Raw genomic sequence first — 13,806 nt, 5'->3', positions numbered from 1 at the left:
CGCTGTCACCACTCTTTCCCCAGTCCCCCGTCTCCTCCAGCTTTCAAGCTCAAAATAGGACCAAGTGAAGACCCTCCCCTCCCCCTCCATCCTCCTTTTTTCCCTTATCTCATGAACCAATCAAACATAAGGCTGTCCAAGGTGGACAGGGGAAGGAAATTATATGTCAATCAAAATTTATGTGTTAGTGCACGTTGTCTGAGCCTCCAGCAACCAAGCAAGGACAGTTTAATGTCAACTTTTTTTTAAAAACCGCTTCCGAGTCATATTTGCCCTCGTGCATGACATAAATCAATAACAAAGATTTCGGGGGGGCTTTTTGTGTCTTTTCCATCATTTTCCGAATGTCATCAAAGCTGCATCATGAAAGTGTACCGAGGAGCTATTTTGTTTTGTTTTTTACTGCGAAGGCTAGAAAATGCACTCCAAATGTCATCCAAGGCACTATTGATAATTTGAAGTGCACTTCTATTGTAAACATTACGGTAAAAGTGTCAACCTGCAACAGTATATACAGTAAAAACTCTTTTATCGTGGTTTATTCATTCATTAATTTTGTAGCGCTTATCGTTACGAGGGTCGCGTGTGTGCTGTGTGCTATCCCAGCTATTTTCAGGCAAGAGTACACCCTGGACTGGTGGCCAGCCAATCACAGGGCACATATAGACAAACAACCATTCACACTCACATTCATACCTATGGACAATTTGGAGTCGGCAATTAACCTAGCATGTTTTTGGAATGTGGGATGAAGAGTCTTGAACCAGTCATGATGTGCTATATATATCACTATACTGACACTTACTATGGTACGCATTATGTCATTGTATGATCATATCACCTTGTACTTTGGTACGAGGTACATTATAAAAAAAAACCAAAAAAAAAAACCTTAAACTGTATTATAGAAAGCAGGAAGTGAACAAATGTAACAGTTACTGATTGTAAAAGTACCAGATGGAGGGGTAGGATTTAATAAGCTTTGCTTCTTCCTACTCCTTTTGGACATGTGGAACTGTGAACTGATTATGTGATGCATTCAATTGTAATCTGATGCATGTTCAAATGAAATAAAACCATTACCATTACCATTACCAAAAGTTGAAGAAAAGTTGTCTCATTTTAAGATCATTTAGTTTCAAATATGGCTCTTTTTGTCATCTAATAGGCCATAGTCAGCCATGAAACAGCATGATTAATAAATTAATGTACTATATGTTTGAAAAACCTGTTTGAAGTGTTGAGTCGCAAAATTTGAACTGTCATGTGGCGAGGGGACGTCTACACGCAAAAAAAAAGGCACTCAAGATGTTTGCAGTGCACTCATGTTCAAAGCCTGAATGTAAAAATTGGTGTACGCTATGAAGGCGTTTAAGATTTAAGAAGCGTTATGTTATGTTGCTGGTCGCTACCACAGTCCATCCTTCAAGGTCACTCATAATACTGCATGTGAAGTACGCATGCTTCAAAGGTACTGCTTTGGAGTGCACTTATATTGTAAGATTTACAGTAAAACTGTTCGGGGTCACATAGTTTTCTTCAAAAGGCACTCAAGCTGTTTGGAGATACACTTATATTCAACACATTATCATCAAATCGCTTGCCCGTTTTTTAAAATGTTTTGAATTGAAACTTGAAATATTGAAAATTGAAAATTACAGTTTTACCGTAAAGCTTAGAATATGGTGTACTTCAAATATCTGGAGTCCCTTTCCGGGTAATGGGTATGTTAGAGTCTATCCTATATGGACTCTAATCTTGTTTATGTATTGTGGTAGCGACCGTTTTTTACCATAAAGTCTCCAATATAGGTGCACTCCAAATATTTTTTAAAGTATATTTTTGTGCACTACACTTTTTGTATGATTTCGATATTGGATAAAATTATTGCAAAAGTATTCGAGACTAGTCTAGGGTGTACCATTCCTCTTAACCGAAGTCAACTGGAATAAATGAATGTAAACCAAGGCACCACTGCTGAGACTGATTTTACCGTACAGCATGTAATACAAGTGCATTGAAAATATCTTCACAGATGTTATGTACTGTGGTAGGAATCCGTTTTACTGTAAAACTTCTAATATGGGTACATTCAAAATATTGTCGCTATCTTGTTATGAACCACGCAACACTTAATTTCCTGTTTTTCGTTTTTGTCTAGGCGTGGTGTCGTATTCCTGCATGGGTCCTGAGGGCTACTGGGACCCCCAGGGGCCCGACTTCACCAATTGTACATCCCTTTGGGTCAACATCATCAGCCAGAAGGTATGCCTCCGAGTTACCTCCTTGTCTCGAATACGTCCAATTAAAATCTTAAAGGTTGGGATACTAGCATAAAGGTTCGACAGCATTCATGCATTCTGCAGTGTCGCAATAAAATGTTGTCATTTCTCGCAGCTTAAAGCTGGCGAGACAGCTGCAGTGATTGCCCGAGAGCTAGCAGAGCAAACCAAGAGCAACCTTCAGGCGGGGGATATTGTCTACACAGTGAGAGCCATGGTGCAGCTGGTGGATCTACTGGATGTCCAGCTGAGGAACCTCACGCCCGGTGGCAAAGACAGCGCGGCCCGGAGCCTCAACAAGGTATCAGGAAAAAAACACGTACACCACATCACAGTACTATCACAAAATAAAAGTATTGATGAGGGTTTTCCAGGTATTCTGCAGATATTTAACCATTATTCCTACAGTTTTCCTTGTTTGTTGGAGTAGCGTATGTTTCACCAATGATGCTCTCATTAGACAACCAGGCTCTTTAAAGGTCAAAGGACAAGGTCATAGTAACTCCAAACAAAAAATTAATTTTTTATCTTTAAACTTGGTGGAGGGCGGCACGGCGGACAAGTGGTTAGCGCACAGACCTAACAGCTAGGAGACCTGGGTTCAATTCCCATTCTCTGTGTGGAGTTTGCATGTTCTCCCTGTGCTTGTGTGGGTTTTCTCCGGGTACTCCGGTTTCCTCCCACATTCCAAAAACATGCTAGGTTAATTGGCAACTCCAAATTGTCCATAGGTATGATTTGGAAAACCGGAATACCCGGAGAAAACCCACACATGCACTGGGAAAACATGCAAACTCCACACGGAGATGGTCAAGGTTGGAATTGAACTACGGTCTCCTAGCTGTGAGGCCTGCGTGCTAACCACTCGTCCCCCATGTAACCCCACAGTAAACTTAGTCAAGTATAAAGGATAAAGCTTTTTCATTTATTTACATTTATTATATTTATTTGGGAGGGCGGCACGGCGGTCAAGTGGTTAGTGTGCAGACCTCACAGCTAGGAGACCAGGGTTCAATTCCACCCTCGACCATGCGTGGGTTTTCTCTGGGTACTCCGGTTTCCTCCCACATTCCAAAATCATGCTAGGTTAATTGGCGACTCCAAATTGTCCATAGGTATGAATGTGAGTGTGAATGGTTGTTTGTCTATATGTGCCCTGTGATTGGCTGGCGACCAGTCTAGGGTGTACCCTGCCTTACGCCCGAAGACAGCTGGGATAGGCTTCAGCACCCCCCGCGACCCTTGTGAGGAAAAGCGGTAGAAAATGAATGAATATTTATTTGGGAGGGCGGCACGGCAGTCGAGTGGTTAGTGTGCAGACCTCACAGCTGGGAGACCAGGGTTCAATTCCACCCTCGACCATGCGTGGGTTTTCTTCGGGTACTCCGGTTTCCTCCCACATTCCAAAATCATGCTAGGTTAATTGGCGACTCCAAATTGTCCATAGGTATGAATGTGAGTGTGAATGGTTGTTTGTCTATATGTGCCCTGTGATTGGCTGGCGACCAGTCCAGGGTGTACCCCGCCTCTCGCCTAAAGACAGCTGGGATAGGCTCCAGCACCCCCGCGACCCTCGTGAGGAAAAGCGGTAGAAAATGAATGAATGAATGAACTTTTAGGACATGAGTAACCAATGAGATGATAAAATGTTGTTGTCTTGAACCTTGAGGAGGTGGCTTGAGGTCAAAGTTCACCTTGTTATAAAGCCAAAATGTAACTTGCAACAAACCAGAGCGAGTCTTAGGTCTTGGGGATGACTTTCCACATCTGGATTTCATCATGTGATGGCACAATGACCATAGAAAAGACTTATGTTCTATTCTATTCCACACTGAAATTAAAAGCTCTGTGCATGGTCCATTAAAGGTCTCTTATGCATTGGCATAGAGCGCGCAAACAAAATACTTCCTTGCTGCTGAGTTAGCTGAAAGAGAAGCAATCAGCAGTGAAATGCAAATTGTCCACTGTTAGTTAATTTGCTGAAGCGGCGAAGGATAACACCTGTTCCACAATGTTGTTGTTTTTTTTTCTGCTACAGATGTCCCTATTGAGATTTTAGTGGCAGTAAAGATGGCCGAGGACTTTAGCACATGCCTCGCTAATGCAATATCAGAATCGGAGGTTTGTGTGGCAAATGGCACAAAAAGCGATGGAGTTTCGAATGGGCTTTAATTCAGACTCGGTATAGCCTCAAGAGCTCTGTTATAATCTGTGATTTTGTTTTAGTACTCCTTTGGACTCCTAACAACTTTTCTTTATTTTTTTGCAGCTGCAGAAAAGAGAGCGATCATGCCGTTTTTACGTTCAGGTATGTGGACTTTGACTTATATTTTGAATTTTGAAACAATCTGGCGACCAATCCAGAGTGTACCCCGCCTCACGACCGAAGTCAGTTGGGATAGGCTCCAGCATGCCAATGTATATCAGCTGCCAATTTCCACCGATGGATTTTGTTGCCAAAAAGTGGTACAAGACACAACAATTTTGGAACCCTTTGCAAAAAAGTGGCATTTTTGAGTGGTATGACCTCATTAATTAAATTAGTAAGTCAAAATTCCAAGTCAGCTGAAAGTCCTGGCATGCTATGATTGGCCGTGATACATAATGCATGCTTGTCCCAATTTTCGGAAAGACTGTACTCAGCATCTTTTCACAACTTTTTTTTTTTCCCCACTGATGTCGTGATTCCTGGCATTTTGAGCTATCTTCTACCTTCTTTATCCAATGCTAGCTCTAACAACTTAGTTTAGCTTCATTTTGGGTTGCTTTGCAGCTATAATCAAAAGAAAAGCAGTAATGGTGAGAAAAATTATTGAGTTCAAGAATTAACTCATGGCAAAACATGAAGGTGGTGTCCATGTTGATCTCGCTGCCATATCATATCTTTGGCTACAATCACTTCAAAATAACTTGGAATGTTCATTAATCGGGCGGCACGGCAGTCGAGTGGGTAGCGCGCAGACCTCACAGCTAGGAGACCAGGGTTCGATTCCACCCTCAGCCATGCGTGGATGCGTGGGTTTTCTCCGGGTACTCCGGTTTCCTCCCAAATTCCAAAAACATGCTAGGTTAATTAGCGACTCCAAATTGTCCATAGGTATGAATGTGAGTGTGAATGGTTGTTTGTCTATATGTGCCCTGTGATTGGCTGGCCACCAGTCCAGGGTGTACCCCGCCTCTCGCCCGAAGACAGCTGGGATAGGCTCCAGCAGCCCCCTCGTCCCCCATGAGGAAGAAGTGGTAGAAAATGAATGAATATATATTTAGAAATATATTTATTTCCACAAATAATGGATATTCAACACCCCTACATTGCAGCCAAATGCACTGATGGACTAGCTATCAGGAGTACCGTGAGTTTTCCAGGTGGGAAGATCAATAATCGGCCGATTGATGCCCACTTATTTAACTATGAAAACTAAAATACTAGAAATATGCTGCTGCAGGCACAATACAACAGAGAGGGCAAGTTGGAACAGTCATAGCCGCTCCTCCTGACACGCACAACAAGCGGCGTGATCCATAGTAGAGGGGCATAGTGTGAAAGGGGGGGCCATATGTGCATTGCTGCCATGTCCGAAGCCGTATCACCAATTAGGGAATAAAATCCCAAAATTCACCCACTCTGCTGTCAGTCTCTTGGTGTAATGGTACATTCTGCTCCTTATCAAGGCGGAAGGTGCAAGTTTTTAACAAGAGGCGGCTCGTAATGGAGGTGGGGTAGGGCCAGTGTCTACCTAAAAGTCCGGGGGGGCTAACCACCCTAAATGTGTACTGTATAGATGTGCTATATATATCACTATATTGACAGTTACTATGGTACCCATTATGTCATTGGATGCTCATATCACCTTGTACTTCGGTACCAGGTACATTATTAAAAAAAACAAAAAACATTAAACTGTATTATGGAAAGCAGGAAGTGAACAAATGTAACAGTTACTGATTGTAAAAGTACCAGATGGAGGGGTAGGATTTAATAAGCTTTGCTTCTTCCTACTCCTTTTGGACATGTGGAACTGTGAACTGATTATGTGATGCATTCAATTGTAATCTGATGTATGTTCAAATGAAATAAAACCATTAGCATTACCATATATGGACGTAACTATAAGCTGTTTATTAGAGAGGACACGATCCATTTGTTGAGTGGTCAGCATCCAGCAGTTTCATCCAGCTCTGCATGCGCTTTAAAATGTTAAAACTACCCCGGCCTTTGGTGAGATAGCCCTGCATGTTACACTTGGCGTCGTATATATGTTTACAATGAACTCAACTGAGCATTTTAGCCCTACTGCAATTACAACATTGGTTCTGTTGTTGCAGTGAAATCATTTTTCATCTTTTTTCACACCAGATAAGTACAAAAACTGGCCAAAATAAGTTATATGGTAGTTACAACATGCACTTGAGCACTGATAGATACTTTAAAAATAAAAAATGTGGACGTTCTTGGGGTAAAAAAGCTAATTTGCTGTATTTTGGTGGTGCCGTAAGTGTGGGGGAACAGCCTAACAATACATGAGATTGGTCCTTTAACATTTTCATCGATATTTCAGAGACCAAACTTATGGATTTTTTCAGTAAACAAATGCTGTCCGAGTACAAAGCTAACATAGGACTACGCCTTTTAATTTTATTTTTCACAACGAGATTAAAATGTTTTGTTGTCATGGGTTCTTTAAGGATGCATACATTACTGAATAACACAAAGATGCTGAAAATACATCACATCAGTTGTTTAAAACACATATTTTGGTACATATTGACAGTTAACCACTATTCCAACATTGGTTCTGCGTATGCTGATTTGTGCAATACTTTTCTTGCACTATAAATCATTATTATTAAAGTTTAAAAATTTAATGTTTTATTTCTTCAAGGATGCATACATTACTGAATAACACAAAGATGCTGAAAATACATCAGATTAATTGTGTAAAACACATATGTTGGTACATATTGGCAGTTAAACACTATTCCAACATTGGCTCTCTTTATGCTGATTTGTGCAATACTTTTCTTGCACTATAAATCATTATTAAAGTTTAAAAATGTAATGTTTTATTTCTTTAAGTATGCATACATTACTGAATAACACAAAGATGCTGAAAATACATCAGATTAATTGTTTAAAACACATATTATGGTACATATTGGCAGTTAATCAGTATTCCAACATTGGTTCTGCATATGCTGATTTGTGCAATACTTTTCTTGCGCTATAAATCATTATTAAAGTTTAAAAATGTAATGTTTTATTTCTTTAAGTATGCATACATTACTGAATAACACAAAGATGCCGAAAATACATCAGATTAATTGTATAAAACACATATTTTGGTAGATATTGACAGTTAACCACTATTCCAACATTGGTTCTGTTTATGCTGATTTGTGCAATACTTTTCTTGCACTATAAATCATTATTAAAGTTTAAAAATGTAATGTTTTATTTCTTTAAGGATGCATACATTACTGAATAACACAAAGATGCCGAAAATACATCAAATTAATTGTTTAAAACACATATTTTGGTACATATTGACAGTTAATCAGTATTCCAACATTGGTTCTGTTTATGCTGATTTGTGCAATACTTTTCTTGCACTATAAATCATTATTAAAGTTTAAAAATGTAATGTTTTATTTCTTTAAGGATGCATACATTACTGAATAACACAAATATGCTGAAAATACATCAGATTAATTGTTTAAAACACATATTTTGGTACATATTGACAGTTAACCACTATTCCAACATTGGTTCTGTTTATGCTGATTTGTGCAATACTTTTCTTGCACTATAAATCATTATTAAAGTTTAAAAATGTAATGTTTTATTTCTTTAAGGATGCATACATTACTGAATAACACAAAGATGCTGAAAATACATCAGATTAATTGTTTAAAACACATATTTTGGTACATATTGTCAGTTAATCAGTATTCCAACATTGGTTGTGTTTATGCTGATTTGTGCAATACTTTTCTTGCACTGTAAATCATTATTAAAGTTTAAAAATGTAATGTTTTATTTCTTTAAGGATGCATACATTACTGAATAACACAAAGATGCTGAAAATACATCAGATTAATTGTTTAAAACACATATTTTGGTACATATTGACAGTTAACCACTATTCCAACATTGGTTCTGTTAATGCTGATTTGTGCAATACTTTTCTTGCGCTATAAATCATTATTAAAGTTTAAAAATTGAATGTTTTATTTCTTTAAGGATGCATACATTACTGAATAACACAAAGATGCTGAAAATACATCAGATTAATTGTTTAAAACACATATTTTGGTACATATTGACAGTTAACCACTATTCCAACATTGGTTCTGTTTATGCAATACTTTTCTTGCACTATAAATCATTATTAAAGTTTAAAAATTGAATATTTTATTCAAATTCCGCTAGTAAGAGCCTTCCTGGGGCCTTGTACTCTTTGAGCTTTAGCTAAATAAACACCCTGTCTCTGATTACAGCAAGTACAATGTTATAGAAGCAGCAGCTTGGCTGTATTACATCATTATCATGCAAAGTGTTGCAACGTCTACCCAGCAACAACAATCTTTGATGTAATGATTCACTTCTGACATTCAGCCAAAGGCGCAGGTTGATTTGCTCTCAATTAGGAAGCCTTTTTTTTTTTTTTTTTTGGTTTGTTGTTGTCCTTTAGGCGCTGACATTTTCCTTTTTGCCTCTTTGTTCACCCACAACAAGAAATAATCATATCACCTGTGATGGAGAAACAGACAAACAACAGGGGAATTGATGTACAGTCGTCCCTCGTTACATTGCGGTTTGAATAGCACTCCCTCACTCATAAAAATTAAGGTATGATTATAGATCATAGGCTCATTTTTAATGCTTGTTAATCGACCCACACTAAGTTTAAAATACTGTACTACAACGACAAGGATTTTTCCACTGTTAAAGAGTTATGTTTTATTACTACGAGTACCAAATGTGACTATAGGGGTGTTATTTCATGTCTACATGTCTCTAATAATGGTAAAAATTGTACAGTAAACCTCGGATATATCGGATTCAATTGTTCCCACTGGTTTTGTCCGATATAAGCGAAATCCGTTATATGCGTATACCGGAAAATGTCCGTTTTACGCATATATCGGATTTATATCCGGTATATGCGTAAATCGGATTTTATCCGTTATAAAAAGGCACTTCCTTGACTATGTTTCCAATGTACCTGGACGCGCAGGCAACGCTGCAAACGCTGCAAATGACGTCGTATAGCGGCCTGTCACGATTCGGCGAATCGGAGCGCCACAATGCGGCCATCCGATATATGCGAGGGAAATTTAATGGAAATGCATTGGAACGGGACTGGAGATTTTGTCCGAAATAGGCGAAATCCGTTATAAAAAATCCGATATATGCAATGAATTTGAGCAAATTTTGAGCAAATTTCCGATATATCCGAGTCCGATATATCCGAGGTTTACTGTACATTATATTTTTATGCTCTAACTACTAGTGAGAACCGATGTACTAATTTGAGTCCTGCATGTACTGTACTCTCTACAGTTGAGTGAAGTATTATCCCCGTTCACCGTTTAATGAAATTTGCTTATAAATCTACCAAAAATGTTACAAAATGCATTTTTAAGACTTCATCCTTCATAAATTATAACACACAAGGTAATTCAAAGTATTCTACAGAAGAGAAAGCTATAATAATGTCATAAAATGTATAATAATTACGGGCTGCACGGAGCCCGAGTGGCCTCACAGCTAGGAGACCTGAGTTAGATTCCTCGCTTGGGCATGTCTATGCATGGATGGATATAATCATTACATAAAATTCCATAAAATCAATTTATTAGACTTCTGTGGAAAACATTAAAAGTGAAGAATGAAGGTAAAATAATATACAGAGCTGAATAAAAGTATTTTCAGCCAGTCTCACATTTTCTGGAAGATTTTGGTAGCATGAAACTGAAATTGCACCCTCACCGTCTTTAGCGTCTTGGTTCATATGACCTTAACATGTCAGAGATGTACTTTGGCACTAGACCATGAAACCACTACACCAGCAGAGCTGTTTTAATGTCTATTCTCTGAGCGACAGGAAGCCAGTGCAGTGACCTGAGCACTGGACTAATATGGTCATATTTCCTGGTTCAAGTCAGGACTGGAGCGGCGGTAGCACAGCCAGCTAAAACAAAGCGGCTGTCAACTCACTACTGTTGATTTCAGGTAGTGAGGTTAAACCAATGATAGTAGTAGTTTTTTATATTTATATATATTTATATATTTGTATATACCTATATCCCAACCCCACTAGTTGGCATCTGTTACGCATGTAAACTGCATTTCTGTTTGTAGTATTCTGTTTATGAGCTTTGTGACGTTTTGCAGCTCCAGGCTAGTTTTGGAGGAGTAAACGACTTAGTAAAGCTTACCTCTAATATACCTGGTACTCTCTGGAGTTTAGCGAAATAGTTGCCTTGACAACATTAACCCTTAGATGCATAAGTGGGTCAAAAATGACCCGGTCAGGTTGTTTTCTTGAAATATCTTTGTAATGAGAATTTTTTTATCATTTCATATTCCAGGTATTCCTCAAAAAAATATGTTTTTGATATTATGCCATTCACATTTTTAACATTTTTTTTCATTAAAAAAAAACCAAAACATTTGTTTTTGTGTTACTACCCCAACCTTCCATAAGTGGGTCAAAAATGACCCGGTCAGGTTGTTTTCTTGAAATATCTTCATAATGGAAATTTTTCATCATTTCATATTCCAGGTATTCCACAAAAACATGTTTTTTTATATCATGCCGTTCACATTTTTAAATTTTTTTTTCATTAAAAAAATAATTTTTTGTTTTTGTGTTACTACCCCAACCTTCCATAAGTGGGTCAAAAATGACCCGGTCAGGTTGTTTTCTTGAAATATCTTCATAATGAAAAATTGTTATCATTTCATATTACAGGTATTCCTCAAAAACATGCTTTTGATATCATGCCATTCACATTTTTAACATTTTTTTCATAAAAAAAAAAGTTTTTGTTTTTGTGTTACGACCCCAACCTTCCATAAGTGGGTCAAAAATGACCCGGTCAGGTTGTTTTCTTGAAATATCTTTGTAATGAAAAATTTTTATCATTTCATATTCCAGGTATTCCTCAAAAAACATGTTTTTTATATCATGTCATTCACATTTTTAACATTTTTTTTCATTAAAAAAATATTTTTTTTTTGTGTGTTACTACCCCAACCTTCCATAAGTGGGTCAAAAATGACCCGGTTAGGTTGTTTTCTTGAAATATCTTCGTAATGAAAAATTTTTATCATTTCATATTCCAGGTATTCCTCAAAAAATATGCTTTTGATATCATGTCATTCACATTTTTAACATTTTTTTCATAAAAAAAAGAAATTTTTGTTTTTGTGTTACTACCCCAACCTTCCATAATTGGGTCAAAAATAACCCGATCAGGTGGTTTTCTTGAAATATCTTCATAATGAAATTTTTTTATCATTTCATATTCCAGGTATTCCTCAAAAAATATGTTTTTGATATTATGCCATTCACATTTTTAACATTTTTTTCATAAAAAAAAAGAAATTTTTGTTTTTGTGTTACTACCCCAACCTTACATAATTGGGTCAAAAATAACCCGATCAGGTTGTTTTCTTGAAATATCTTCATAATGAAATTTTTTTATCATTTCATATTCCAGGTATTCCTCAAAAAATATGTTTTTGATATTATGCCATTCACATTTTTAACATTTTTTTCATAAAAAAAAAAGAAATTTTTGTTTTTGTGTTACTACCCCAACCTTACATAAATGGGTCAAAAATGACCCGGTCAGGTTGTTTTCTTGAAATATCTTCGTAATGAAAATTTTTTTATCATTTCATATTCCAGGTATTCCTCAAAAAAACATGTTTTTGATATCATGCCATTCACATTTTTAACATTTTTTTTTTCATAAAAAAAAGAAATTTTTGTTTGTTACTACCCCAACCTTCCATAAGTGGGTCAAAAATGACCCGGTCAGGTTGTTTTCTTGAAATATCTTCGTAATGAAAATTTGTTATCATGTCATATTCCAGGTATTCCTCAAAAAACATGTTTTTGATATTTCAACTTATCTTTTATACATTTTGAGAAATTTTTGTTTTTGTGTTACTACCCCAACCTTCCTTAAGTGGGTCAAAAATGACCCGGTCAGGTTGTTTTCTTGAAATATCTTCGTAATTAAAATTTTTTATAATTTCATATTCCAGGTATTCCTAAAAAAAAAACATGTTTTTGATATCATGCCATTCACATTTTTAACTTATCTTTTATACATTTTAAGTAATTTTTGTTTTTGTGTTACTACCCCAACCTTCCATAAGTGGGTCAAAAATGACCCGGTCAGGTTGTTTTCTTGAAATATCTTCATAATGGAAATTTTTCATCATTTCATATTCCAGGTATTCCACAAAAACATGTTTTTTTATATCATGCCGTTCACATTTTTAAATTTTTTTTTCATTAAAAAAATAATTTTTTGTTTTTGTGTTACTACCCCAACCTTCCATAAGTGGGTCAAAAATGACCCGGTCAGGTTGTTTTCTTGAAATATCTTCATAATGAAAAATTGTTATCATTTCATATTACAGGTATTCCTCAAAAACATGCTTTTGATATCATGCCATTCACATTTTTAACATTTTTTTCATAAAAAAAAAAGTTTTTGTTTTTGTGTTACGACCCCAACCTTCCATAAGTGGGTCAAAAATGACCCGGTCAGGTTGTTTTCTTGAAATATCTTTGTAATGAAAAATTTTTATCATTTCATATTCCAGGTATTCCTCAAAAAACATGTTTTTTATATCATGTCATTCACATTTTTAACATTTTTTTTCATTAAAAAAATATTTTTTTTTTGTGTGTTACTACCCCAACCTTCCATAAGTGGGTCAAAAATGACCCGGTTAGGTTGTTTTCTTGAAATATCTTCGTAATGAAAAATTTTTATCATTTCATATTCCAGGTATTCCTCAAAAAATATGCTTTTGATATCATGTCATTCACATTTTTAACATTTTTTTCATAAAAAAAAGAAATTTTTGTTTTTGTGTTACTACCCCAACCTTCCATAATTGGGTCAAAAATAACCCGATCAGGTGGTTTTCTTGAAATATCTTCATAATGAAATTTTTTTATCATTTCATATTCCAGGTATTCCTCAAAAAATATGTTTTTGATATTATGCCATTCACATTTTTAACATTTTTTTCATAAAAAAAAAAGAAATTTTTGTTTTTGTGTTACTACCCCAACCTTACATAATTGGGTCAAAAATAACCCGATCAGGTTGTTTTCTTGAAATATCTTCATAATGAAATTTTTTTATCATTTCATATTCCAGGTATTCCTCAAAAAATATGTTTTTGATATTATGCCATTCACATTTTTAACATTTTTTTCATAAAAAAAAAAGAAATTTTTGTTTTTGTGTTACTACCCCAACCTTACAT

General features: G+C 36.2%; 1 protein-coding gene across 19 annotated transcripts in view; it reads left to right on the top strand.

Moving 5' to 3' along the window:
- Positions 1-13,806, top strand: part of LOC131124906 (adhesion G protein-coupled receptor L3-like) — a 172,720-nt gene that overhangs the window by 110,943 nt on the left and 47,971 nt on the right. For all 19 annotated transcript variants that reach the window (XM_058065882.1, XM_058065878.1, XM_058065876.1 and 16 more), the window contains exons 9-11: positions 2,162-2,265; positions 2,398-2,583; positions 4,552-4,590. In XM_058065882.1, the coding sequence (XP_057921865.1) occupies positions 2,162-2,265; positions 2,398-2,583; positions 4,552-4,590 (329 nt within the window). The remainder of the gene's footprint in view (positions 1-2,161; positions 2,266-2,397; positions 2,584-4,551; positions 4,591-13,806) is intronic.

This window comes from Doryrhamphus excisus, chromosome 3 (genome assembly GCF_030265055.1).
Source record: "Doryrhamphus excisus isolate RoL2022-K1 chromosome 3, RoL_Dexc_1.0, whole genome shotgun sequence".
NCBI classification, from domain to species: Eukaryota; Metazoa; Chordata; class Actinopteri; order Syngnathiformes; family Syngnathidae; genus Doryrhamphus; species Doryrhamphus excisus.
This window is presented reverse-complemented; position numbering and strand designations above follow the sequence as displayed.